The 25908-nt window shown below is 37.8% G+C and overlaps 1 protein-coding gene across 1 annotated transcript; it reads left to right on the top strand.

The window, feature by feature from the left end:
• Positions 1–326: 326 nt before the first annotated feature.
• Positions 327–20338, top strand: ZNF507 (zinc finger protein 507). The gene is given in 7 exon segments (XM_068411275.1): positions 327–386; positions 3869–5997; positions 7152–7257; positions 12815–12929; positions 17775–17793; positions 17795–17910; positions 18045–20338. Coding segments are annotated over 6 exon segments (2844 nt in total). The 5' UTR covers positions 327–386; positions 3869–3873; the 3' UTR covers positions 18409–20338.
• The last annotated feature ends 5570 nt before the right edge of the window (positions 20339–25908 follow it).

Raw genomic sequence — 25908 nt, forward strand, 5'->3', positions numbered from 1 at the left:
GATGGAGCCACCTACACTAGTGCTGCCCTCGCAAGAGGCCGGTGGCAGCGGCCTGTGGAGAGGGCCAGACGGGCACAGCCGCCCCGCGACACGGCTCCGTCTCGCCTTGGGGACGGAGCCAGCGCGGAGGCGAGGGGCCGGTGGCGGTGTGGCAGGCCAGCACGGTGCCAGCCCCACCAGCCTGGGCACCTGGCGCGACGAGCCCTCCGGCACGGAGCAGGGCCGACGCGAGCCGCGGCCATGGCAGGGCCCGCGCTCGCCTCCCTGGCAACCGCGGAGAGGGGGGCGGCAGCGCGGTGGCAGCGTCCGCTCGCCGGTCACCTGACCCGACCCGCCGGTCACGTGATACGGTCTCCATCGTCGCCATCTTGAAGCGGTGGCCAGGGGTAAGGAAAAAAATTTCTTTTTTTTCATTAAAGCTCCGGTAAAAGGCAGGGCGGGCCCTGCGCGCCGGCGGGCAGCGGCGGCGGCCCGGCGGAGGCCGGCCCGCAGGTAGGGCGCGAGGCGCGGCGGCGGGCAGGCCGGCCCCGGGGTGGCACACCGCAGCCCATGTGCGGCGCCGCGGGCGGCTGCGGCTCCCGGCGGAGCCTTCCCCGGGCCGGGCCCAGGCCGCGGCCGCCTTCTTCCCCTGCCCTCGTCACCTCACCGTCTCGCCTCCCCGGCGGGCCAGCTTCCCGCAGCTCGGCCGGCGGAGCGGCGGGCTCTGCTCCTCACGCCCCGTGTAGCACCGGGCCGCTGCTCGAGGGCCGCGCCGGCGGCACCTGCGCGGTATAAAGCGGGGGCCGCCCGGGGAGCGGCGGCAGGTGTGAGGGGGCCGGCGGAGAGCCGAGGGGTCCTGCCGGAGGCTGTCGCCGAGCCGCAGTCCCGGGGCAGGGGCTCCGCGGTCCGGGGGCGGCAGTCGGCGGCACAGAGCTCCCACGGATGGAGTTTCTGTGCCCTGGGGAGCCACGATGTGATCAGACGGGCCGCTCCGCGTTGGGCGGTTGTGCAAAGCGGTGGTTGGCTTTTCCTAGACCTGGAGGCATTTCACCCTGCCTCTGCCGTGCTGCTCGGGTCGGGGTTTGGCACAGGTGGAACGGGCAGCTCCAGCGCAGAGGCGGTTTCTTCTGGTCTGGCTCTTCCCCTTCGGGCCCTTTGTCATCCCCGGACCCCGCATTGTAATTCCTGTGCAGGTCGCGCAAAGGGTCTGTGCGGCAGAGCCGTTTGCCAGGCTGAAGTTTTATGTCGTGGGAGACTGAATCATCTTTGTTCTTAGTGAAAGCAATCGAGTTAATAAAATCCAGATATTTGTATACAATTCTTATCATCCCTCTAGAAACCAAAGTCTGCAGCAGTAAGCATTAAGCGTGCTCTAAACAAAGAATGACATAACACATATAGACCATAGTTACACATCTGATAACTTACATCAGCTACAAGCATCCTGGATAAATACATCTGAAGGTACCCTCCATTTTCATTTTTGACATAGCAATAGTATATGGCAGCATATTACTTAAATAGTCTGTCTAGGATCTTTCCTCTTAGTTTCTATGCTGCTTTCAGATTAAAAAGGTAGAGGAAATATTTGCCTATTTAGCATTACTTACAAAGTTTTAAAAGTACCGAGTATAATTTAAAGTAGCACCATGTGCTTATATTTTTCCTTAACTCATTCTCAAATTGAAAATATTTCAAGTAGACATTATTGCTTTGAGCACTTCATGTAATGGTAAATGTGCTTTCAGGGGAAAAAGCACATTTGTTTACTTTTCATAATGTTTTTTTAACATACTACAGCCAGCATGAAACAAACAGCAAAGTATTTTAGTTTAACTAAATAGGATGGGTTTCAAATAATAACCCTAAACTTCTTCTAAGTTAATATACAATTGGGGATATTACATGAAAGTATAATTTTTCCTAATCACATAGACAAGAGTTAGTCATTCAATATACTGTGCCAAACACATAATAGAAATAGAAGCAGAAAATGCACATTAAGAAATCTACTGTTTTATATTTGGAATGTTAAATACTTGGATGTTTCAGTGTAATAGTAACTCTGTGGATACATACTTTGATTCCTATTAATAAGATGATACTGAACTTGAATTAAATAAGCAGACTATTTGGTATACTCTTACCTAAAATGATACTTTTTTTGTTTTAAATATATTTATTTTTAAATTTCTATCTCCTACAATTGATCTATTATTGCAGTGCAGTATTGATCATTTTTAATCTGCTTACATAGATCCAGCTAACAGCATAAGGCCTTAAGTAGCTTAGTTTTCTAGTTATCCTGGATCCAACTGCCCTATGGCTTTATTTATATTTTATTAATTTTTCAATTTTAATATAGATTTTAGCCATTACCAAGTTTATAATCTTTAAACTAACACTGAAAAGTAATAACATTGAAGAGAGTAGTCTTGTCTTTCTTAATGATTCAGAATTGACAAATATTGCTGCATTTTCAACTTGAAATATTTTACATGAGCATATGAGGTGTGAATGATACTGACATTGCTTATATTGATAGTTCTGATGATAACCTGAATTGTAAGTTGAATGGCAAATAAAGGTAACTGGAGCAGTTCTGCCCAGAATTTTTCTGTAGTGGGAAGGGGGCACCACAGAACCCACTCTCATATGTCTGTTCATTATATTGCTATACTAAATCCGTAAGTAGAACAGAGTGGATTTCATGGGTCTTTAGGACCAGTTCTGGAAGTTCTGGTTTGGCCTGTGTATCTTTCTTGCAAAAAAAATAATCCACATGAAAGAACTTGGGATACATTTTCAAGGATGACTGATAAAAGAAATAACCGGCATCTCTTTATGTTCTAAATTTTATATATAGTATATAAAAATACATATTGTGTATAAAATATATGTGTGTATATATAGGGGAATTTGAACAGGTTATTTTTAGACATTTTTTCAGAAGTAAATGTCACTGTAAGGCTTTTTGTCCGGCTCCTCCACTCCTCACCCCACAGCTTTGTCCACATCACGAAGTATGTTTTCATGTAAATTTATACATATTGGCTTCTAATTTAACCTCCAACAATGCCACGTTATTGCCTGTGGTTTATGGTTAGATATGTTTAAAGGAAGTGTAAGTGGAAATAGTTACTGCCTTTATCTTTCCCTCAAAACAGAAAAAAATTGCTTTTCCTTACTTTAGTACCAATTGATTTTCCCTACAATTAAGGAACTGTAGAAAAAGCTACAATTAGTAGCTTTTCTAGAAAATTACATTTATAATAAGAAGTATGATTTGACATTTCAATAGTCTTTAATATAGTCATAGCAAAATGACTAATGCAAGTAAATATCAGAATTACTTTCTTTTCCTAATGTTTCAAGGAAAAAAATTGCTTCTTTTGTAAAATAATGTTGTTGCAAATTGTTGTTTGCTTTAGGAGACATCTGTGTATCAGAGTAAGTATGTTAGGAATACATTTTCATATCATATAATGGCTTTTAAACATAAATATGCCAGTTATTATTGATTGGTATGTTTTAAGTGTCTAGCATTCAAAAGTGTAGTCCTTGTGAAGAAGACGACAACAGCTGTAACAATGCCAATCAATCAGCCTATACCTGAAAAATATTTATCTTGTCTGTGTACAACTTGGAGATAGGCTGTTATAGGCTCTCTTGGAATTATTCTGTCCAGCTGTATTGACTAGCATCTATGCTATCCACTAGAAGTCCTCAAAATCTTTGGCTATTTATATAGCTATTCTGAAAGTTTTTATTAAGTCAGTGGCATTAGGCTTCCATATTCAGTAGAGGTAGAAATCTAAAGAGTACTGAGTTGTATTTTTATTATTGTGCATGTATAAACTTTAATTTTTTATAAAACCCTTTCTCCTAGGTATTATGGAAGAAGGAAGCAGTGTTGCAGTATTGATGCCAAATATTGGGGAACAGGAAGCTGTGCTGATTTCTGAAACAGTCATTGGCCCAACACTGCAGAACAGTGAAGATCAGAGAAAATGCAAAACTGATCCACTAATCCATGTTATTCAGAAACTAAGCAAAATAGTTGAAAGTGAGAAGTCACAAAGATGCCTTCTAATAGGGAAAAAACGTTCCCATCCTAATGCTTCTGCACAGTCCTTTGACGCTGATGATCTTTGTGAAATCCCAGCTAAAGCAATTGAGCTATCTGTTATTGCTACTAAAAAGACTGAAGAGTTACAAGCAGATTATTTTGTGACTGAATGTCTTCCACAAAGCAAAAAAAAGGTGACGTGCTACCAGTGTAGTCTATGTAAATTTCTATCACCTTCTCTCTTAACACTACAAGAACATATAAAACAACATGGGCAGAAAAATGAAGTGATATTAATGTGCTCAGAATGTCATTTTGCTTCCAAAAGCCAAGAAGAACTTGAATCCCACTTCCAAAATTACCATGAGAATGACGGTAAAAATAGCATCCAGACAAAAGTGCAGCAATGTGTAAATGTCGCAAGTTCATTTTTGCAAGGGCCAGTGGAAGGAAGTGTCAAATCAGAGACTGATCAGACAGGAAATCTGGAATGTAAAGATATAACTCAGTCTACTCGTATGCCTGAAATGGCTAGGAGAAAATGGTATACTTACGAGCAGTATGGCATGTACCGGTGTTTAATTTGTCGGTACACCTGTGGTCAGCAAAGAATGTTGAAAACACACGCTTGGAAACATGCAGGTGAGGTTGATTGCTCCTATCCCATCTTTGAGGAAGAAAATGAAACTACCAACTTGTCAGAGACGGTTGTAACTCACACACCTCATAGCGTGGATACAGTTGTTCTTTCTTTGGAAAACAGTGAACTTGATATCAATAGCGAACCTTCTCTTCAGCTTCAGATTTGCAATTCTGAGCAACTGTCATGTAAATCGCCAGTAGGAACAAATGTAAAAGAGGAAGAGATGTTAAATCAGTCTGTAGTGCATTGTCCTGCTACAGAGGTTTTAGAGGAGACTGTATCAGATACAGAACAGGATAATATAACTGATAGCCTACTTTCATCAGCACAGAAAATCATCAGTTGTAGTCCAAATAAAAAGGGTCACGTTAATGTAATAGTAGAGCGTTTGCCAGGTGCTGAAGAAAGTGTTTTGCAGAAGCCTTTCTTGATGAACACTGACATTGAAACAGAAACAAAATTAATCTCAGAGGAGTCCCATGTTACCTGTGAAGAACCTGATGGAGTTTATCATTCAGATGAAATTCAAGAAGTAATAGTAGGATGGAATAATACCGAGAAGAAAGATAATGAATTAAGCTCTAATAAAAACGTAACAACTGATGAAAATGTGCCTCCTGCACGAAGAAGGACAAATTCAGAGTCTTTACGACTACACTCATTAGCTGCAGAAGCTCTTGTTACAATGCCTATCAGAGCTGCAGAGCTAACAAGCTCTAGCTTCAGGACTCTGACTGGAGAAGATGCCGTGGATGCAGGTGCAGGACAGGGAGAAGCTGATGGCCCATGCATTGCTCATTCTAAAGTGGTATCCTCACTTAAGAATCCTTCAGAGGAGTTTAGTGGCTTAAACCAAAATGGATGTGCAATAGTTGAGATACAGAAAGAAAGGCCAGAGTTATCAGAAGCACCAATCAAAATGGGCATCAGTATGTCACTGCTTACTGTCATCGAAAAACTGAAGGAGAGGACAGATCAGAATGCTTCTGATGATGACATTTTGAAAGAATTACAAGACAACGCACAATGCCAAAATGCAAATGATGCAAATATTCCTGGAAGTAACCTAGTAGAATATATACCTAATGCAGATCGACCCTACCGCTGTCGCCTCTGCCATTATAGCAGTGGTAATAAGGGCTACATAAAACAACACTTGCGAGTCCATCGTCAGAGGCAGCCATACCAGTGTCCTATCTGTGAACACATTGCTGACAATAGTAAGGATTTAGAGAGCCATATGATGAACCACTGCAAAACAAGAATGTATCAGTGCAAGCAATGTGAAGAATCCTTTCATTATAAGGTAAAGTTCTTTCCTATGCCTGTCTATAATAGCTAAATAACCTGTTTTGCTACTTTTTTAATAACTGGTGATCCCTCTTTCTAACTTAATTCAGTCTGACACCCTGGCTTCATTGTCATTGCGACTGGGGATTATTGCCAGCAGCACTTTCCAAATACACAATTCAGCTATAATTATTCTGCTTTACCCACTGAAATAAACTTGCTTCCTCACATAAGTTATTTTCCTGAGAACCATCCGACAGGCATATTAATATCACGTTGTTTTTCTGCCTAGCTGTAGCAACTACAGGAAGAAATGGAAGCATCAGAGAACTTAAGGGTTGAAACTCTAAAAGAATGCTCAAACATTCACTAGTTGCGAGTGTGTGCAAAAGTAATGGTGGCATTTGGGGTAACCTGAGACACTTTGAAGCGGAAATTCTTTTCTTTTTTCCTCTGTTGTTGTGTTGGTCGGGATGTTCCGTAGAACTTGGATCTGAAAGATTACACACCAAAGCAGAACAATATACTTCTGCCATTTTTATAATTGCTATTTTAAGCTTTAGGGCCGGTGATTGTGTTCCTATGTACTCAGGTCAGGACTCAGGAATACAGAATAGATAGCATCAGTATGTAGCTGTACAGCTGAAACTCTTCTAGGCAATGGTAGTGCAAATTTTCTCACATTTACTGTTGTTTAGTCCTAGTTTGAAGTAATGTACAGGTAGGGTAGTAAAAGGTTTTCTCTCCCCTCTCCTCTCCAAGCAAGCAGAGACAAGAATAACATATTAAGTCACTAGGCAGTATGAAAATTGAGCCAATTTTCACACAAGCCATCCTCTAACCTTTAATCTAATACTAAGTATAATAATTTAGGAGGAAGAACTATTGGCCACTTGTCTATGGGAATGGGGGAAGAAGGAAATTTATTTTCTAAATAAACACAAAGCATATAATCCTCTTAGTCACTCTCATCAATCCTTTGTTATTAATTAATGTTATTTATTTGTTTTGTTTCTAGTAAGATTAAGAAGGATAATCTGTATATATGTTAACATACATTTTATAACAGTTGTCATTAAAACTTGTGTAACGTCACAAATGATTGCAATATTTGAAGTGACTAGTGTATGTTTGTGGTGTATATTTAAACGTGGGAAATTGTTTTTTCAGAGCCAACTACGAAGTCATGAAAGAGAACAACACAGTCTTCCAGATATCTTTTCAACAGCTACATCTAACAAACTAATAGTTTCCAGCGAAGCAGATGACAGAGAAGGTACTGTTTAGATTTACACTTGAAATTACAAAAAGTCACTCATAACATTACTTCTGTTTGCTGTATTTGTATACATCTGGTTTTAAGATCTCGTTCATGCTGAAATGTTTTCATGCCTGTCCATAACCTTAAATGTATGTTCTTTTCAGTGTGCAAAACTTACCATAGTCAGTTTTGAGATATCTTGCTGACAGTTATTGGCAGGTAAGACTTTTTTAGCCTCTGTAATTGGACCTTGTATTTCTTCTTATGAAAAACAACTGGTGTGGAGTATTAGCCTGAATTTTTAAGGAAAAAAAACTTTTTTTCCTTCCTTCAGTAGCTACAGTATTCTCCACATAACCTACAGTAAACAAAAGAAAGCCTTTTTCTTAAACTCACTGTGGTAATGTGGTTTCTGTCAGCATATACATACAATACCATCCATTCTGTGTTTAGAAACTTCTGTTTAATTATGGTAATGTCCAAATTGAGTCATTTGTTTTAGCCCTAGAGAGGCAAACATAAGGCATCCTAAAAATGCAACCTGTATTTGTAATAGTTGCCAGGGTAACAGTAGGTATGCATTTTCTAAATGTTTGTTTAACTGTGTATCTGCTTATAATTTAATAGTGTTTGTTTTAAAAACAACAACAACAAAAAGCCCAAACCCTTGATGTGTTAAGGTAGTGAAATAGGGGGAAAAAATAGCCAAATTTTGAAGTTTAGGAGAAAATGTGGTCTTAAAATCCTTTGAGTATCCTGGAGGCCTGATATTTATTATTGCAACTTGAATGCATCCTCTTCTCTGGTGGATTGAAGTTACTGAAAATATTTACAGCATTTTTATTCTGAAGGCAACAGTGTAATTATTAGTATTTTGCAATTTTAGAGCACTGTGGAAAAATACTAGTAATTATATCACCTGTGAACAACTGTGGGCTGAAGTATTTCCATTTTGTGCACAGAGCTGTTTTCTGTCCTAATTATGGTCTCTTGTTTGTTTAGATAGCAAAATGTGCACTGTAATAGTACTTAGATTGCAGTTGAAATTTCTGGGTTCTACTCTCACCTCTACAGCTGATCAGTGAATGCGAAAGCAATCGTTGAAATTGATGCAACTACTTGTGAAAAAAGGCACTAACCAGCATGAGCCAGGGTGTACGGCTTGAACCATTCATGATTTGTCCAAAGCAACATGGTGCAATGTCAGAATAGAATGAGATCTTAACTCTTGACTTCTGTTCTCGTAGCTCACGCTGCCTCTTTTCTGGCTTTCAGTATACAAGTTAGAAACTTAGAAGTTAATTACTCTATCAATCAGCCTCAGGTATAATGAACCCCTCCCAACTCCTTTTGCTCTCATGAATGCAGAAGGCATTGAAATTCAGGAAATTGATCTGTGGTGCTTATTACATCCCTAAGACCTGAGCCTGAGCGAGCCATCTGAAGTCAGGGGGAGACAGGAAAAGGGCTAGGGGGGCGCTGCTGGTAGTGGGAACGTTCCCCATTAAGTAGTGGGGTTCTTTCTTCAGAAGAAATAGCAAAAATGTTTTAATGGAAGTGATAGGAAATAAAACATTGTTAGTTTAGCTGGTTACAAATATCTACGAGCACAGCTTGGACTATTACTTCTGACAATGTTTTGTTTGTTTTAAACCACTATTTTAAAATATGTCATGCTATAGGAATAACTACCTTGCAGCGCCTGAAACATGTCAGATTTTGGGGAATACTGTACCTTTGGAGCTAAAGTCCTGTTAAGGTGACTGAAAATCAAGATGCCCATTTGCTTTCGAAAATGCTATGTTTTAATAAAGTGGTTTTAGAGTTTATATCTTGATCTTGTAACTTAACTTCCATGAAAGAGGAGCCCCTGTTGAAGAAAACTGCCTGCTTTCAATTTAATTACTTCAAAGATCTTTTTAAAAATATTTTTTGCTCATCATTATCATATAAAAGTATTACAGCCATGCACTTTAATTGATTGTTTACCCCACATGAAATTTAGTAATGTGGCTTGAATGAAAACACTTCTCCTTTTAAACTTTTATTAACTCATACTCTGGAATGCTTAAATTATTTCAGAACCACTTTATAATCAAATTGCAACACCACTGCAGTACAGCAATCTCTTGTCAAACAGATGTCATCCCTATAAAGCGACACAAAACAAAGAAGTTTATGGCATAGCATCTGTTTATGCGAAAGAAGCCTGAGCTGGAACAGTTTCAGTTCTTGTTTATGAAATAGTTAGTCCTAAAAGTCTCTTTATTCATCATGGTTGTACAATAAATTAAAAGGCAGCATTATGACACTGGATATGATCGGATTGTAAATGTCTAATAATGAAGGAATAGGGTAATAAGCAGCATTACAGGAGCACCTGTTACTGCTGCCAGAACAAAGATCTGTCATTTCCATGTTCACTTTTAAGAGACCTGATATCCTCCATCCAGAAAGCAAAAAAGGCCCCAAACCCACAAGAAATTAGCCAGTGAAGGGGGTGGGGGACACAACTGCTATTTTGCAACAGCGAGAGCTTGTATGATGTATTATAATTTATGTGCATTTTGTTGAAGGAATAAATATAAATTAGTGATTGGTATAAACAATTGCTCCTAAGTGTGTGCTACTGGGTGGTTAGCCACTTACAACAATGCAATAGATAATACGTTTGCATAACGCTTTAAAAATCACATTAGATACTGTTTGTTTTAAGCTGCCTGCCCAATAAAATACCAAATTCCTAACAGAAAAGACATTTGGAAGCAGTTTATTCTAAAGTTGCAGAATTTAAGATGGAAAACCCATTCAAGTAGAGCATGCAATAGCTTAACCTTCACACAACCCCTGCTCGCCAATACCTCTACAGCCCCGTAAGTGTCTCATTTGAGGTCTTCTACATAAATGTGCCTTCATAAAAGAATAATTGTAGACATATAAATTCCAGAGTCTCCAAGTAGATAATTAAAATTGTTTTGATAATTTACATTAAAGGAAGAAGAACTTAATAGATTTTACTATACGAGCATATTGTAGGAAAAATTCTGATCTATTTTGCTTTGAAGTTGATTTGCAAAGAGTACATGTTATATATTACTTCCATATTATTTTTTATAAGAATGCTAGAAGAGCGAGCACTGTGTCCTGTTTTAAAGTAAAAAATATAAAATATTTTTTCTGTTATCTTGGTACACACAGAATTATTCAAATTGTATTTCAGATTGTATTCAGATTGCTATTTTATTTTATATTACATACTATATATTCTTCAGAATAACCCTCTGGGGCAGCCCTACCTAATTACTTTGTATTTTGGGATGAAAGTTTAATAAGTGGTAATTTTCCCTTAGAGTTAAAGTTAGGTCTGTGACTGTATCCCTCAGAATAATATATCTAAAACTTTTTTTGACGTAATTCAGTGCCCACGTGTGGAAAAAGAATCAAAGTGAAAAGCTGAACTTCCATTTTGGCTGATTCATTCTACTAGTTTATTCTGCAATGTCTCCTTCAAAGCGTTTTACCATAAAAATTCTTAATTGTTGCTTTGACAATGAAAAGATTCAGTCTGTGTTACTGGAATCCAGCATCATCAAGAGGAAACTCCAGAACAAAATTATCTTTACAAAATGTGTTTAGTATTTTGAACTCAGGAGATGGAACTTTGTTTTCAAGATAAACTCTGAGTTCAGTCTGCTTGTCTCATTCCTCTCTTCTTTAGCTAAAAAGAATTGGAATTCAGGAAGTGATGAAGCAGGGGGTTTTGGTCAGTTTTTGTTACTCCAAACTGAAAAGAAGTTCATGGTATTCGGACCTAAGCAGAGATGTACCTAAAAAGTCTACTTTCCATCTTTTTGGATGGCCACTTATTTCAAATTTCAAGCTTGTCTATATTTTCAAACTGCAAGTCGTAACAGTGCCAGACAGACCCTCCTCTCAGTGTGACACAGATCCTTCAGGGCTCTTGACCTTGACAAGCCTTTAACAGGATTCTTCAGGGTTCAGAATAGAGGGAGCCCATTTGGGAAATCAGAACTTAAATTTTTCAAGGAGGGTAGTTATTTTTGGTTTGGGGAGGAGCTGGGAGGCCTGGGAAGTAGATTACCTGCTGATATTATCAGAGTTCTTAAGGCAATACCTACTAAAAAACATCCAGCTAATACACCCTTTTCTGTTCCACCTAGGATCTTCTGGTGTATCCTACTAGTAGTAAACCCCTTCACAACACAAACTAATGATTTGTTTGTGCTGGAGATGTGCTTCATATGAGCATGAAGAATTTCTGAAGTTTGTTCTTGTAAAATTTGAGCTTTACTTTGTCTCCCAGACATTATTTATTGAATTGCATTTTTATTTTGGTTTAGGGGTGTACTTTAGTGATGATCTTTACCCACCAGAGAAATTCTCTAAGGATCTCTATGAGAGTTTCTTCAAAGCTCATGTACGTAACTGAGAGTAATGGCTTGACTGTTCAGCCAGCTAATAAGAATTTGGTGTAAAGATAAAATGAACTTGAGCACCTTACTTGCACCTGGAGAAAAAAAAAAGTAGAATTACTTAGGCTAGTGAAGAGGTTAGCTGCAGAAAGAAAACCCTTTGAATTTAGGTTGATGTTTCTTTTGGCAGTAGTGCTGATCTAAACTGCTCCAACCTTGGTGTTCCTTCACGTTTCTGCTGCTCCCTCATTTGGGGAGTGCATGAAGGCTGCATGATAGGCTGGAATGGGAAAATGACCTGCATAAAAAATACCATCTCTCCTCCCAAATGTTAATATTTTAACCCAAATCAGTTCCATTATTCAGTGAGGGAGCAGGAATAGGGCTGTTTAAGTCTACACACATCTCAAAAATATTCAAACTGTGCACTTGTGGGCCCACATTTTCCTATGTTAAATTAGTCATTAGCCTCTGTCTCTGCAACCATTAATTTTTCAAGAGTCTCTTTAATTCTGGAAAGAAAAAAATTATTTTTGCTACAATTGCTTTTTATTAATTTGGAGAAGTTCCAAATCATTTCTTAACAGATCTGGTCAGTATCTATTTTTTTAAATCATCTCAGATCCTTCTGAAAGTGTGAGTGTATGTGGATGATAAAGAGGATTTAGATGCTTTGGGAGGCCTTTTGCTTTTCTATGTTTGCCGGTTTGAAACTTGTCCTTTCACACTGCCCATCTTTTCCTTTGATTTGATCCATTCTGCAAAGCAGTGAAACTGCTGGTTTCAGCAGTTTCCACACTTTATCACCTTTTGCTGTAACACAAGATTTTAACCCAACTGCAAGAAGGGAAGTGTCCGCAGAGAGAGAAAGAACGTGTTTTCCTAAAATTTTAGTAATTCCAGTGAATGGTAGGGTGAATGGAGAACAGCATGGTAAATAAACTGTACCTTTATTATCTCTATGTCCATTGCCAGTTTGCTCCAGATACTTTAAAAGTATTAAATATTTCTAGATATTTAAAAGTATTACTTTAAAATGTTAATTCATGTTTCATAATTCACTTGTGCGGAAATTATCACCTGAGAACTCCTTACAATGCTGAATGCAACTCTAAAATAATGGACTTTGTTTCACATAGGAAATAAGCCTTCAGTTCAGAAACTGTATAGATGTGATGTGTGTGACTACACAAGCACAACTTACGTTGGTGTACGAAATCACAGACGAATTCATAACTCTGATAAGCCATATAGGTAAGTGTCTCAATTATTGCTGGCTAATGCCACGTGCCTGGTTTAACTTGCTTTAACTAAAAAGGTTGCTTAATTGCTCATGCACTTTTGAAGAATTAAAGAATTTCAATTACATAATTTTACTGCAGATTTGAAGCCACACTTGCTGGTTGACTGAAACTATGTAATTAAGATTTGCTAACTTTTCCAGGATGCATCTTTTGCTATAGCAGTCAACTGCTTGTTTTCAGTTTGAAGAATTCAGATGTGGAAAGGGAAATAATGACATTGTAATATTGAACTTTGGCCAATAGTAATAATGTATTTCTCAAACTCCTTGCACACTGAAGTTCATTTTGGGTTTGCTTTATTGCAAAGTGTTCTCCATTGTCATATTGCTACTTTGTGCATCAGCTTCTACAGAGTGTGGCAAAATTCTGCCCTTTCTCTTGTTGCCAGTCCCCTCATCTTTGTTACAGGTTTCAAACAATATCAACACACTCACTTAGGATCAGATTTTATAACTTTCTACAAGGGTGTTACATGGATTTATATAGAAAATTTGATACCGAAAATCATGTGTAATACTATAGCTCAGGTCCCCAGCAGAAAAATAAATCATGCATTTTTCTGTTGGTTGCTGCATAAATTCCTGCAAATTCAATCTGTGCTCATTCAGTGTGGATCTCTGTCCCTCTCTAGTGGCTAGAAAATAGATCTGAGTTAATAGAATTTTTGAGCTAATATACTTCTGTCTTTTTAATACAAATTCTGGAAACTCAACATCTTGAAATGCTGAGCTCAGCCAGGGACTTTCTCTTTTGAATAAACAAACCCAGAAGAAGAGTTGTATTTTGATTTGTGCATTAGAATGATATCCCATAACACTAGCGAAAATATGCAAGATGTTTACTCAGAGAGCAAATGTGGAATACAAATAGATTTTTTTTTTCTCCTCAGAATCTTCCCTATTGCCATTATTTCTTACTTAGTGGGGTTGGAACAGCAGATACTGTAGAGTGTCTTGTATGTGGTAGTTTTCTGAATTGGTGTTAGCCAGCCTGTTTGATTGAGGAACCCTTGAAAATTTTCCATTGCTGATACAGACTGCTGCATACTAAATTTAAGCCTACTGTTCTGGCTTGCTTTTCTAATTATTTTTTTATAAACCTCTTAGACAAATCTGCAGACCTGGTAGGATACTTAAGCCACAGCCTAAAAACCATAAAGATCCGGTATTTATGGTATTTCTCCTTCTGAAACAAGTATTCCTTAAGCCTTTCATAGTATCAGATAGCAACCTACTATATTGCTGCCATTTTTACAGCTGTAAACATATTTTATATTTGTTTTGACAAAAGTTGCTGCAAATTAAACTGTATAGCCTCCAATGATGCATTTTTGTAGATTTGATACCTTCTGGATTTTAATACTGCACAGTTAAGTCCTTTCAAAAATAAAGTGAGTAATCCCAAAGTTAAGTATCCTGCAGTCTCAAACTGTTTCACACCATAGACCAGACTTAGTAAATATTGGACACTTACCACTTCAAAAAAAGAAACAACTAAAGTCCTAATAAATACACAGATCTTTAACTGAGCTTGATGGCTTCTGTTTCAATGTGTTATATACAGGAAGCTTGTGTGGTAGTATATTGATATTTATGAATAGCATAGTATATTTTGTGTAATACTTTGGGATCCAAATCCATGGATCTAAATCTAGATACAGACTGTTTTATGTACTGTTTTTATCCAAAGATATTGTGACAGAAGTAAAAAAATAAAAATTTAGACAGCATGATGTGACTTAGGGCACTTGAATCTACATGTGTTGATCTTGTCCCTGACTTCTGTTTCAGATAGAGTGCTCTGAAACTTAGATGTTTTATTACTAAATAGATAGTTTAGCTTTTAAAATGTCATGAGAAGCATGGCTGTTGCATTAAGTAGAACACATGTTCTTGAGGAACAAGACTCACTTCTGAATACACTATGTCCCCTGTAGCTCTTATGGTCATATTTTGCCTTTGCATAACATAGCCAAGCAACTTGCATCAGGGCTGCATCCATTCAAGTGCATCCACATCTACCTTATACTTCATGATGCTTACCAACTTCAGTAGAGGTGCTCAAGATACATGTCAGGAACAAACATAGTCCATATGCCTAGTGATTCTTGCTCAAAGGTGGAGGCTTTTTTGGGCTGCAACAGATTCTCACAGTCCAAAAATTGAAAGTTAATGTAATCACTTGGACTTCTGTAAATATTGTTAGCCTTTAACTGCAGTCTTTCCAGATACCTTTGCTGTCTCATAGATTTTTTTTTTTTGGAATAGTGTTAGCAGTTAATTGTCAGATTAGTTTACTTCTTGTTGTCTCTTTAGATGTCGAGTATGTGACTTCGCCACCACAAATATGAATAGCTTGAAATGCCATATGAGGCGCCACCCCCAGGAGCATCAGGCAGTGCAGCTAATGGAACAGTACAAGTATGTAACAGTTCTAATTTGCCAAAAGCTGGGATAGTAGTGATTTTGTTATGTTAAAATACAAAGCAGAGTTCAGATTCTCTTCTTTTCCCTTCTAGATTCATTCTTTGTTTCAGTGACTTCTTTTTTTTGAGAGAAAGAGATTTGATGTGCATTCCTAGGTGATGTTTATGCTAGCTAATTAAACATGTCCATGACCTCCCTCTGGTACAGTATTCAGATTTTTCTTTCCAGAATGGTGTGGTTGCATATAAACTGCCTATTGCAAGTAGTTTCTGGACCATGTTAATTACCAAAGCATGCCTGGAATTGTTTGGGAGACTACATGTGCCAAAACCATACCAGGGGCACTTATAACATTTAATGTTATAGATTGTTAAATTCCAGTACCCAGGAATGTTCTCTGGCTTTGTTTAACACCCTACTCTAGGCACAGCCTTTGCATATACATGTTAGAATCCAGATTGGCATCATACTGCCCTAGTTAAGAACTCGTATGAATAGTCATTATGTTTAAGTGATAAGTGTCCTTTATAGTCTGTCCACAGATATATATGGGGTTTTTATACATACATATATATATATATATATATGAGAAAGTTGGCACAAACATGTGCAATTGTTTACTACTAATTTGCAACAGAAAATCAAGAATATTCTGAACATTTCTTAGTGGAAGATTTTAAAGGCAATAGGAAGAGTTCAAATAAAACACATTCACATAAGGGTTTCTTCTCAAGAAAATCTGCTCCTACAACTTCAAAATCCTTCCACTGCATTTTTTCCCCAAAATGTTCCTAGTAGCATTAAGTTCTATTTGCTCTGCTGTCATACTTCATACAGTATTGCTGAATGCTCTTAGTATTACCGAAGATTACTGAAAATGTCCACACTTTGGTCTCTAGACCCCAAGACTGTTTCCCCAAGGAAACAGTCGTATCAAAAGCTGCAAGATAATTGTTTCCTCAGTAGATAATTTAGCATACACTTGAACAGTAAAGTTTAATAATTCAACATAGGTCAACCAGTAGGGCAAATCGTCCTATAGAATTGAAAGGGTTCTAACTACTAAACTCAATGGTAAATAATTTTGTTTCTCTGGACATGTCTTGCATATACTGTAACTATACATTAAGTATATGATCATAAAGCGTAGTCCATCAGGCTAAAAGCTGTTGAGTTTCTGTATCTGATTTGAACTGTATGCAAAGCTATCAACAGAATTTTGCTCATGATACTGTTCTCAGCAAAGTAAATCTGATTAGTAACTCACCTGAGTAAATTAATGTACTTCAAAAAATGAGACTGTAATTAAAAAGGGATAAAAACAAACACTGAACTGTCGCCTCATTCACTGTGTTACCAACCCACGGACCAAGCTGTGGTAGTGGTGCAGAAAAATCATATATAATAAGATTAGTGGAATACATGTGCTTATAGAATGGAATTGAGATTATTTGTTGATCTTTTGTGTTTTGCAAAAAAAAAATATTTTGGCCTAATTTTATCTATAAATTAACTGTAAGGTCTGCCTTTTATCTTATTTTTAATGATGCCATTATTTTGTAACAGCCTTATTAGAAATATTAAGATTCTCAACCTGAGAGTGAACTTGCCTATATTTGAAAGCATCCATTTTCTTCATAAGGCTTCAAATTAGAAGGAAAAGAGAAAAATAGAATAGTACATTCCAAATCAAGTAATCGAGAAAAGTGAGCTAGAATGACATGTCTGTTGTACCCCAGCAGGACAGAATTATCTTGCCACATAAGCAAGGTAATCTACCATGCCTTCACCTAACTTGTGAGATTTTTGCTGTTGTCCACAATATTCTGCTGAGCAGAAAGTTTCCTGTATATGAGTATTTGCAAGGCATTTAAGGACTATATCCTACTGTCATTAAGTGGTAAAACCTTACTGAATTGTAGTGTATAACACGGTTTTATGTAGACCTTCTCGTGTTTCCAGGTGATATTTCTCAAAAGGTCTTAAAAATTTACAAAAACTTACTAGTATAGTAGTCCTATTAACATACTCATCATAGTGTAACATAGCGGGATCACATTGCTTGAGCAGAAAACATCTTACTCTCATTAAGGAATGAGATAGACTGAAACACATTCCTAGCTATGATTTATTAGAACAAGGTCACCTTTGATTGATCCTGGTCTTTTCCATGTGATTTGAGAAACTGAAGACTTCCAAAGTAGCAGGTAGCTGAGCAAAATAGCTTCCTCATCCAAAAGACAAAGAGGAGAGGGTTGACATGTACCTCTCTGTTACTCATCCTTTTGGAAGAACTAATGCATTACTAAACGAATAAAAAGTAACTTAGAAATGTTTCCCTTTTTCCTTCTCCACTTTTTTTTCCCTAGATGTTCTCTCTGTGGGTATTGTATGTAGCCATCCTCCATCCCTGAAGTCCCACATGTGGAAGCATGCAAGTGACCAAAATTATAACTATGAACAAGTGAACAAGGCTATTAATGATGCAATTTCGCAAAGCAGCAGGTATGTCTGATTTACTTTCAAGCCCTACCATCTAGAATTTTCAAAGGACCCAACTTTGATCCAAACTAAAGTTCCTGTCAGAAAGCAACAACTGTATGTTTTGATATTTGTTTCAGTTTTTATTATTCTTTCAGGTTTCAAGAACAGCTTGCTGACAAAACCTTATTAGAAGGCACAGACGAAAGTACAGTACCTATACTAGGAAGTTCAGACAACTTGGTGTCTCTTACAGAGTCTATTAACCAGACTACGAATGAAATTTCAGGTTCTGATGAAAATGAAAAACCTAACTTGATGAATACCTCATGCAGTTTAGAAAAGAACTCCACTCTACCCCATCTTGGCACAGAATACTGTGTTCTTCTCTTCTGCTGCTGCATTTGTGGTTTTGAGTCTACCAACAAAGAAAATCTGCTGGATCATATGAAAGAACATGAGGGTGAAATCATAAACATCATTCTAAATAAGGACCACAGCACAACTCAGAGCACAAACTAGGTGAAGCAGTAAGTTAAAGAGAGGGTTTTCTAGAGTGAATATTTTCTTTCTTGCTAATTTTTGCCTGAGAAACTTGCTAAAGAGAAGAATTGCAAGCAAATCTTGATTTCCCATCCCGAGTCCTTGTTTCAGTAGGGGTACAATATTTTAACCAGGGACCGATGAATCATATATATAAGGAGTGGGCAATAGAACAATCCGTTTTAACCTGTTATTTCTCTATATGGTGCCAAGAATGTAGGATTATTGGGGTTTTTTCTTTTATTGTCAGGTACTAGTCAGTAATAATGCATTAGTACAGTACATTAAAACCCAAAGGTATGAAAGCTTTGTATCAATTGAAAAGCTTTTTTCTTTCTCCCTCTTTGTTGTTTTCCATGTATTTCCACAAAGAACATTTTTACCCTCTTTTTTGAAACTGGCAACAGACCAATTGAAAATTTTACAATATGATCTCATAAACCCCACTGCCTGGATTCTGGAAGGTAGGGAGAGGGGACGTGGGTGAGCGTATGTGTGTGTTTGCACACATAGGCTTTTCATTTTTCCCAATCTAATTTTAAGGCCTTACAAACTCCAAGTCGTCCTTCAACAAAGACTGCAATCCTTTCTATCGATTTAGAGCAGCAGGAGCCGAGGAGCCTAGAAGCATTTTGCTCATCACTGTTTGTCTGATTGGATCCTAACTAAAAAACTGCTATCTTTTGAATTGATAGTGTGTAAAAGATCCTTTATAATAATGACCTGCTGTTTCTTAATGGTTTTCTTGACACATTCAGCAGAACTATTTAAAAAAAAAACCGGCTTATCATATGTCACTTTTAATTTGTGACAATTACTTTGCAGTATGTATGAGCAATGTTTTTTAATGAGAATAAGATATTAACAATAATTGCAACAAAGAGATGTAGATTAAACCTAGGTAGATTCCTAAAGATGTAGGTGAGCACAAAGTAGGATTTTGAGAAATGCCTACATGCCTTGGAGTTCTTTGAAATCCCAATCGCTGTCTAAATTTCCCATTTGTCTGGCAGAGCTGTAACTGTAGAAATAATTCACTGAAAGAATAATCTTCCTGTAGAAAACATTTTTTTAAAAAAAAGGCAAACTATTTTAAGCAAAAACTGTATCCAGTCACTGGTAGAATAAATTTTACTCGTGCATATAATACGGATTCATAAAGGGAATTAGGGATTACTTTGTTTTTTAAGAAACACATAGAAATCCCTCCCTTTTAAAGTCTTTAGCTTCTAAAATTACACTGCCCTTTTTTTTTTTTTTTAACAGTTACAGGAGTTTGCAGTAAAAGACATTCATCTATGTATCAGTTTGGAATATTATTATACTGGCTAATTATCTGGCAAACTTTGTTGAGGTTATTTATAAGTTGGCTACTTAAATTGTTTGAAACGCATGCTTCAATCAAGTGAAGTAGCATTTCCAAAGAAGCCCTTAGCAGCCAGATTTAAACTTCCTAGTTTAGACATGTATTCTGCTTTTAATGAAAGGCAGCTGCACAGAAGCGTGCCTAGATCCTGACATGGGGATACAGTTACCTGATTTTTAGTAGCTTATTACTTGAAAAATTACTTACTCTTAGAAAACAGTATTTTACGGTTACCTTACTTACACATTTCTGCTAGGAGAAATAAGCTACAACTGTAAATCTAAGAAGGTGACATATGTAGTGTACAGTCTGTTGCACTGAGTAGACGTGGCAAACAGGAAAGAAAACAATAAGTCTTGTTACAACTTTGTGAAGCAGAAAAAAAATCTAAAGGCCAGGGTAGAGGCACTAAGATTCCAAGTACATTTGATGATTTTGTTTTCAAGTGATTTCCTCAATTTGACTTGTTTCTTTTGGGTTAAATATCTATTGTTTTGTTTATAAATTACATAGCAGAAGGTACACGTTTTACTTTAAAAAATTGTCAGGATATAATATCAAAGAATTTTGTGTCAGATATTTAAGATATTTTAAATACATATGTGAAATAAGTGTACATTATTTTCAGGTTAAAGTTATTTTTCATTTTCCTACAGATGATTTTACATTTCAAAAAATTTATTTACATGACCTCAAATTCAATTAGAGAGAGTAAACTTCTAATGGGATATTCAATACTGTCTTATTGACACCAATATTTACCTTCAATATAGAATTCATGTGAAAATAGTACATTATCTGGAATAGATCTCAGCTTTCTCATTCAGAGATTCCATTTGTTGAAAAAATTAAAGGTACAATGAGACCCGTAGTAATGCTAAACTACCAGTCAGTATTCACAGAAACAATATTTTGCCACATTGTTATTTTTGTGTAAGGGATAATTATTTTAAAGTTGCTCAGCTAGTGAAAGATAAAAAGGTGAAAAACTTGCATTCATAAGCTAGGAAGGAGATGGCAGTGAACTGAGACTTAAAAAGCAAGTAACCTTGAATCAAAATTAATAATTTTGGTGTATGTGCAAGCCACACTTGCAGCATTAAGTATAACGCACCAGGACTCATTGTAATGGGATTATTAAGCAGGATGCATCTATTCACAGTTGTTCCTTGCCATCTTGTTGCTTTTTTCTTTTTGACCATGTCTTCCTATAAAATAGTAGTTGCCTCTAAAAACCATTCACAATCCTAACAAATGCCAGCAAATAATTCTTTCCCATATGCACAGAGATTTTTTTTTAACTGTCTCCATGCTGTTTGCCATTAGTTACGTACTCACAGTTCCCATGGACTTTATCAGTTCTGCATGTGAATCACAGAATCACAGAATGTTAGGGATTGGAAGGGACCTCGAAAGATCATCTAGTCCAATCCCCCTGCCGGAGCAGGACCACCTAGACCATCTCACACAGGAACGCGTCCAGGTGGGTTTTGAATGTCTCCAGAGAAGGAGACTCCACAACCTCTCTGGGCAGCCTGTTCCAGTGTTTGGTCACCCTCACCGTAAAGAAGTTTTTCCTCATATTTATGTGGAACCTCCTGTGTTCCAGCTTGCACCCATTGCCCCTTGTCCTGTCAAGGGATGTCACTGAGAAGAGCCTGGCTCCATCCTCATGACACTTGCCCTTTACATATTTATAAACATTAATGAGGTCACCCCTCAGTCTCCTCTTCTCTAAGCTAAAGAGACCCAGCTCCCTCAGCCTCTCCTCATAAGGGAGATGTTCCACCCCCTTAATCATCTTTGTGGCTCTGCGCTGGACTCTCTCTAGCAGTTCCCTGTCCTTCTTGAACTGAGGGGCCCAGAACTGGACACAATATTCCAGATGCGGCCTCACCAGGGCAGAGTAGAGGGGGAGGAGAACCCCTCTCTTGACCTGCTAACCACACACCCTTCTAATACACCCCAGGATGCCATTGGCCTTCTTGGCCACAAGGGCACACTGCTGGCTCATGGTCATCCTGCTGTCCACTAGGACCCCCAGGTCCCTTTCCCCTACACTGCTCTCCAACAGGTCTGCCCCCAACTTGTACTCATACATGGGGTTGTTCCTGCCCAGATGCAGGACTCTACACTTGCCCTTGTTATATTTCATTAAATTTCTCCCCGCCCAACTCTCCAGCCTGTCCAGGTCTCTCTGAATGGCTGCGCAGCCTTCCGGTGTGTCAGCCACTCCTCCCAGTTTTGTGTCATCAGCGAACTTGCTGACAGCGCACTCTATTTCCTCATCCAAGTCATTAATGAATATATTGAATAGAACTGGTCCCAGTACTGACCCTTGAGGAACTCCGCTAGACACAGGCCTCCAACTGGACTCTGTCCCATTGACCACCACTCTCTGGCTTCTTTCCTTCAGCCAGTTCACAATCCACCTCACTACCCGATCATCCAGACCACACTTCCTCAGTTTAGCTGCGAGGATGCTGTGGGAGACCGTGTCAAACGCTTTACTGAAATCGAGATAGACCACATCCACAGCTTTACCATCATCTATCCACCGGGTTATGTCCTCATAAAAGGCTATCAAGTTGGTTAAGCATGACTTCCCCTTGGTGAAGCCATGTTGAGTGCCCCTAATGATCCCCCTATCCTTGATGTGCCTAGAGACAGCACCAAGGACAAGTTGTTCCATAGAAGTTGTTCCATGTGAAGTAATTATAGACTTAGTTTTTCTGAAAGCAAATTATTCCTCAGGTTACCTGCTTTAAAAAGCAAATGGTTGGCTTCGTTGCATGTTATGCAAGGGGTTTTATGCACATTTCAAAGTCACCAACACTGCAGTCTTCCCCTTTCTTTAAGCTTTTAAAATATTTTCAGATCTTCTGTCACAGCACCATCAGATGATCAGCTATTCACTTGCTGTTTGTTTAAATTAGATTTTATTCTGTGATATGAACTGCAACTTGCAGCTTTGTTTTAAATGCCTATACTTCTGCTAAAGAGAAAACTTCATTCATACTAAACTATACTGATAAATAGGTGCATATTTCATCTTTCCGATTTATACTTGGCCTCGAAAAATAGAGTGGGATTCAGTCAGAATGATTGTATTTTCCTCTTTCAGAAGCACTTATTTAATCATTTTTGAAAATGTACAGTTGGTGCTCAAAGTAACATTTGTTAAGATATATTTAATAGAAATTTACATTTGCATTTGATATTCATGGACATGGGTACATGTATTTTTTTAAGAAAAGGTATTGTAACACTATGGCACTGCTTTTATAGCCAAAGTATAAAAAATTTAGAAAACTGACATATAAAGACTGCAGTTAATTCTGATACTGTATCTTATTAAATAGGATGACTTTCATTTTATAAAATTATCCAGCACATTAAGCTGCATGCCTTAAGCTCTCTCTAGGATTGTGTTCCTGATAGACGACTGTTTGGAACTATGAAGCAAAGTCTGTAGTACTGCTTTAACTACCTTCTGAAATACTGTACAATGTTAGAATAATTTATTTTGCTTTACAGGAGTTTGTCACGTATTGACTTTAATATTGTATTTTGGTAATAAACTTTTTTTGTTAAACACTTTAGTCACTGTTATTTGACCTGTATGAAATGTGAATATGGAAAATTCAAACACTGAACCAGTGTTTAGAGAGATGGGAATCTGTTTAAATCAAAAGTATTTGAAATACTTTACTACCATTTCTCACTCTTGTGTCAAATTATTACAGTTTTAATACTGTTAATACAAGTTTTATAAAAGTAGCTATAGTGATGAAATATGTGACTATTAAGTCAAAATACTTGTAAGTGTGCACGCAGTTATGATGGGACAACGCTGAAGGACAGAACTGTACTTTCAAAATTCATAATGAAGCTAGTGGGAATTTTTTCCCTAACTTAAATGGAGTGAAAGCCTTATGCAGCTTTTTTCAGGTAAGTGATTGATTCTTGCTTATCCATCACATAAGCTAAAACATATCTTGCAACCTAATTTTAAATATACAATATATTTCTTGGCCTTGCTGGAGCTATTCCCATCTTTTTCAGAAAAAAGAACCCCAAATCTAACTCAATTGCTGTTGCTGGCCAAGGAGAGAAAAGAGAAAGTACCACCAGAGTACCTGTTGCTGGTATTATCATGGTTTACATTGACATAAACAGGCTATTTTATATCATTTTGTTGTTACAGTTATGGCCCTGGGCCAAATACATTGAAGTAAAAAAAAGCTGGAACTACAAATGGGTTTTAGATGCAATGCTACAGAATGCTGTGTCATGCAGCTTTTTCACATTTTCTCTAATGCAAAACCTGGGAAAAAAGTCTCTGTAGTAAGATGTGGCATCCAGGTATTATCCTATTCACTGGGCTAAAATACCTTGCTCACTTCAGCTTAATAAAGCAGAAGAGCCTCATCAGAGGTTGCTTCCCCTCATAAATAGCCTGGTCATGTGTGATCCAACTGGTGTCCCAAAGCACCTTATCTGCTGTGAAGCATGTCTTATCAGACACCTTCCCTCCTCACTAGTGCTGGCAACCGAGAGCGGGGCTGCTGCTGCCAGTAGAAAGGGCACCGTGCTTGCTAGTGAACATTACAGCTTCTGCAGAAATGGGACTGGGCACACAGCTTGTTGGGACAGAGCTGCACTGACCTAACATTTGATGGTTTTAACACTCTTGGGGATTAGGAGAAAATAGTTTAGAGCCCCGCCACACATCAGTGGGGTTTGAATAACATCTACCCAAGCTTTGGTTCTACAGAGAACAGGCTTTTAGTGGTCCCAAGTTCATTGAACATGCATAATTACTGGATTTCTAAAGCTCTTAAATGATTATGTTTTCTAAACTGTTTCCACAACTTTTTGTTTGGTGTAATTTTATTTTGCATTGGCCTTTTTACAGGTAGTGGATAAACAGAATTTCCATTATAGGAAACATCTTCCACAGCATTCCCTTTCTCAGAAATTTAAGTACATTATCTGACCTCCTTTACACAAACACGTACACACACTGAAGGTATTCTTTTCCTTTATTTGTACTGTAAAATCACTTGTATGATCTGTATACAATATGTTCATTTTAAAAAAAACATGATGTGTGATGTGATAGCGACACTATTAGTGGTAAAGAGAAGGTAGATCTAATGCCCATTGTAAAGCCCGTAATTCTTCAGTTTCCATGTTCTTAGTTTAAGCATTGCCCACAAATGTACCACCTGCCTTATTGCTCAAAAAAATAGAAGTATGTCGAGTCAGTTTGTTGCAAATTGACTTACAGTAGAAATTTTTACCTATTTGGAGAGCTTAATCAGAGGAAGAGAAAATAGTTTGTTCTAAAAAAAATACTTTGAAAACACTAAGTGTGCAAAGACAGATACTGAAAAAAAATCCTGATTTCTAATGTCAACAGCTTCAAAGCTCTGAATTACCAGGATGATTACTAGTTACACAGTTTGCTTGGCATCTCTGAGCTTGTTTTCTATGAATTTCATGCCTCTGCTCAAAATACCAACTTTGCCAATGAACCAAGGTTGTGGAATGAAAAAGACAAAAAAGTAAGTATTGCTGGTCTGTAAAATGGTGAATAGAAAAGCAACTGAATATTGTCCTGAAGAAGTGAACTCTATCCCTGCCTGTTCCACAGAATTTGTATGGATTGTAGGAAATGTGCTTTCTGTGACAGATCTGGGGAGTTTTTTTTTTCTACAATAACTAAAGACACTGCACTACACTATTTTGTAAATAAAATTTACAATAAAGAATTATTGTAAGGGTAGGTTGTAGCTGTTAATTAGAAAGAAGTCTGGTGTTGCCGTTATCTTTCTGCGACAGAGATAAAGGTCTTTTTCCCCCCCTTACAAGTTTATGCTGCAGTTGATCAAGAAATACCATGGAACTTATAACAAACTGAATACAAAATACACTTCGACTGTTTAGGATTCTAATTTAAATCAAAAAATCACTTCACATGTATCTGGAACTACATCTATTTGGAAAAAATAGCATCGCAGGGAGGTCCCATGGCAGGGCAGTTGGAACTAGATGATAACTTTAAGGTTCCTTCCAACCCAAACCATTCTATGATTCTAGGAAAAACC

This window comes from Nyctibius grandis, chromosome 12 (genome assembly GCF_013368605.1).
Source record: "Nyctibius grandis isolate bNycGra1 chromosome 12, bNycGra1.pri, whole genome shotgun sequence".
Classification (NCBI taxonomy): domain Eukaryota; kingdom Metazoa; phylum Chordata; class Aves; order Nyctibiiformes; family Nyctibiidae; genus Nyctibius; species Nyctibius grandis.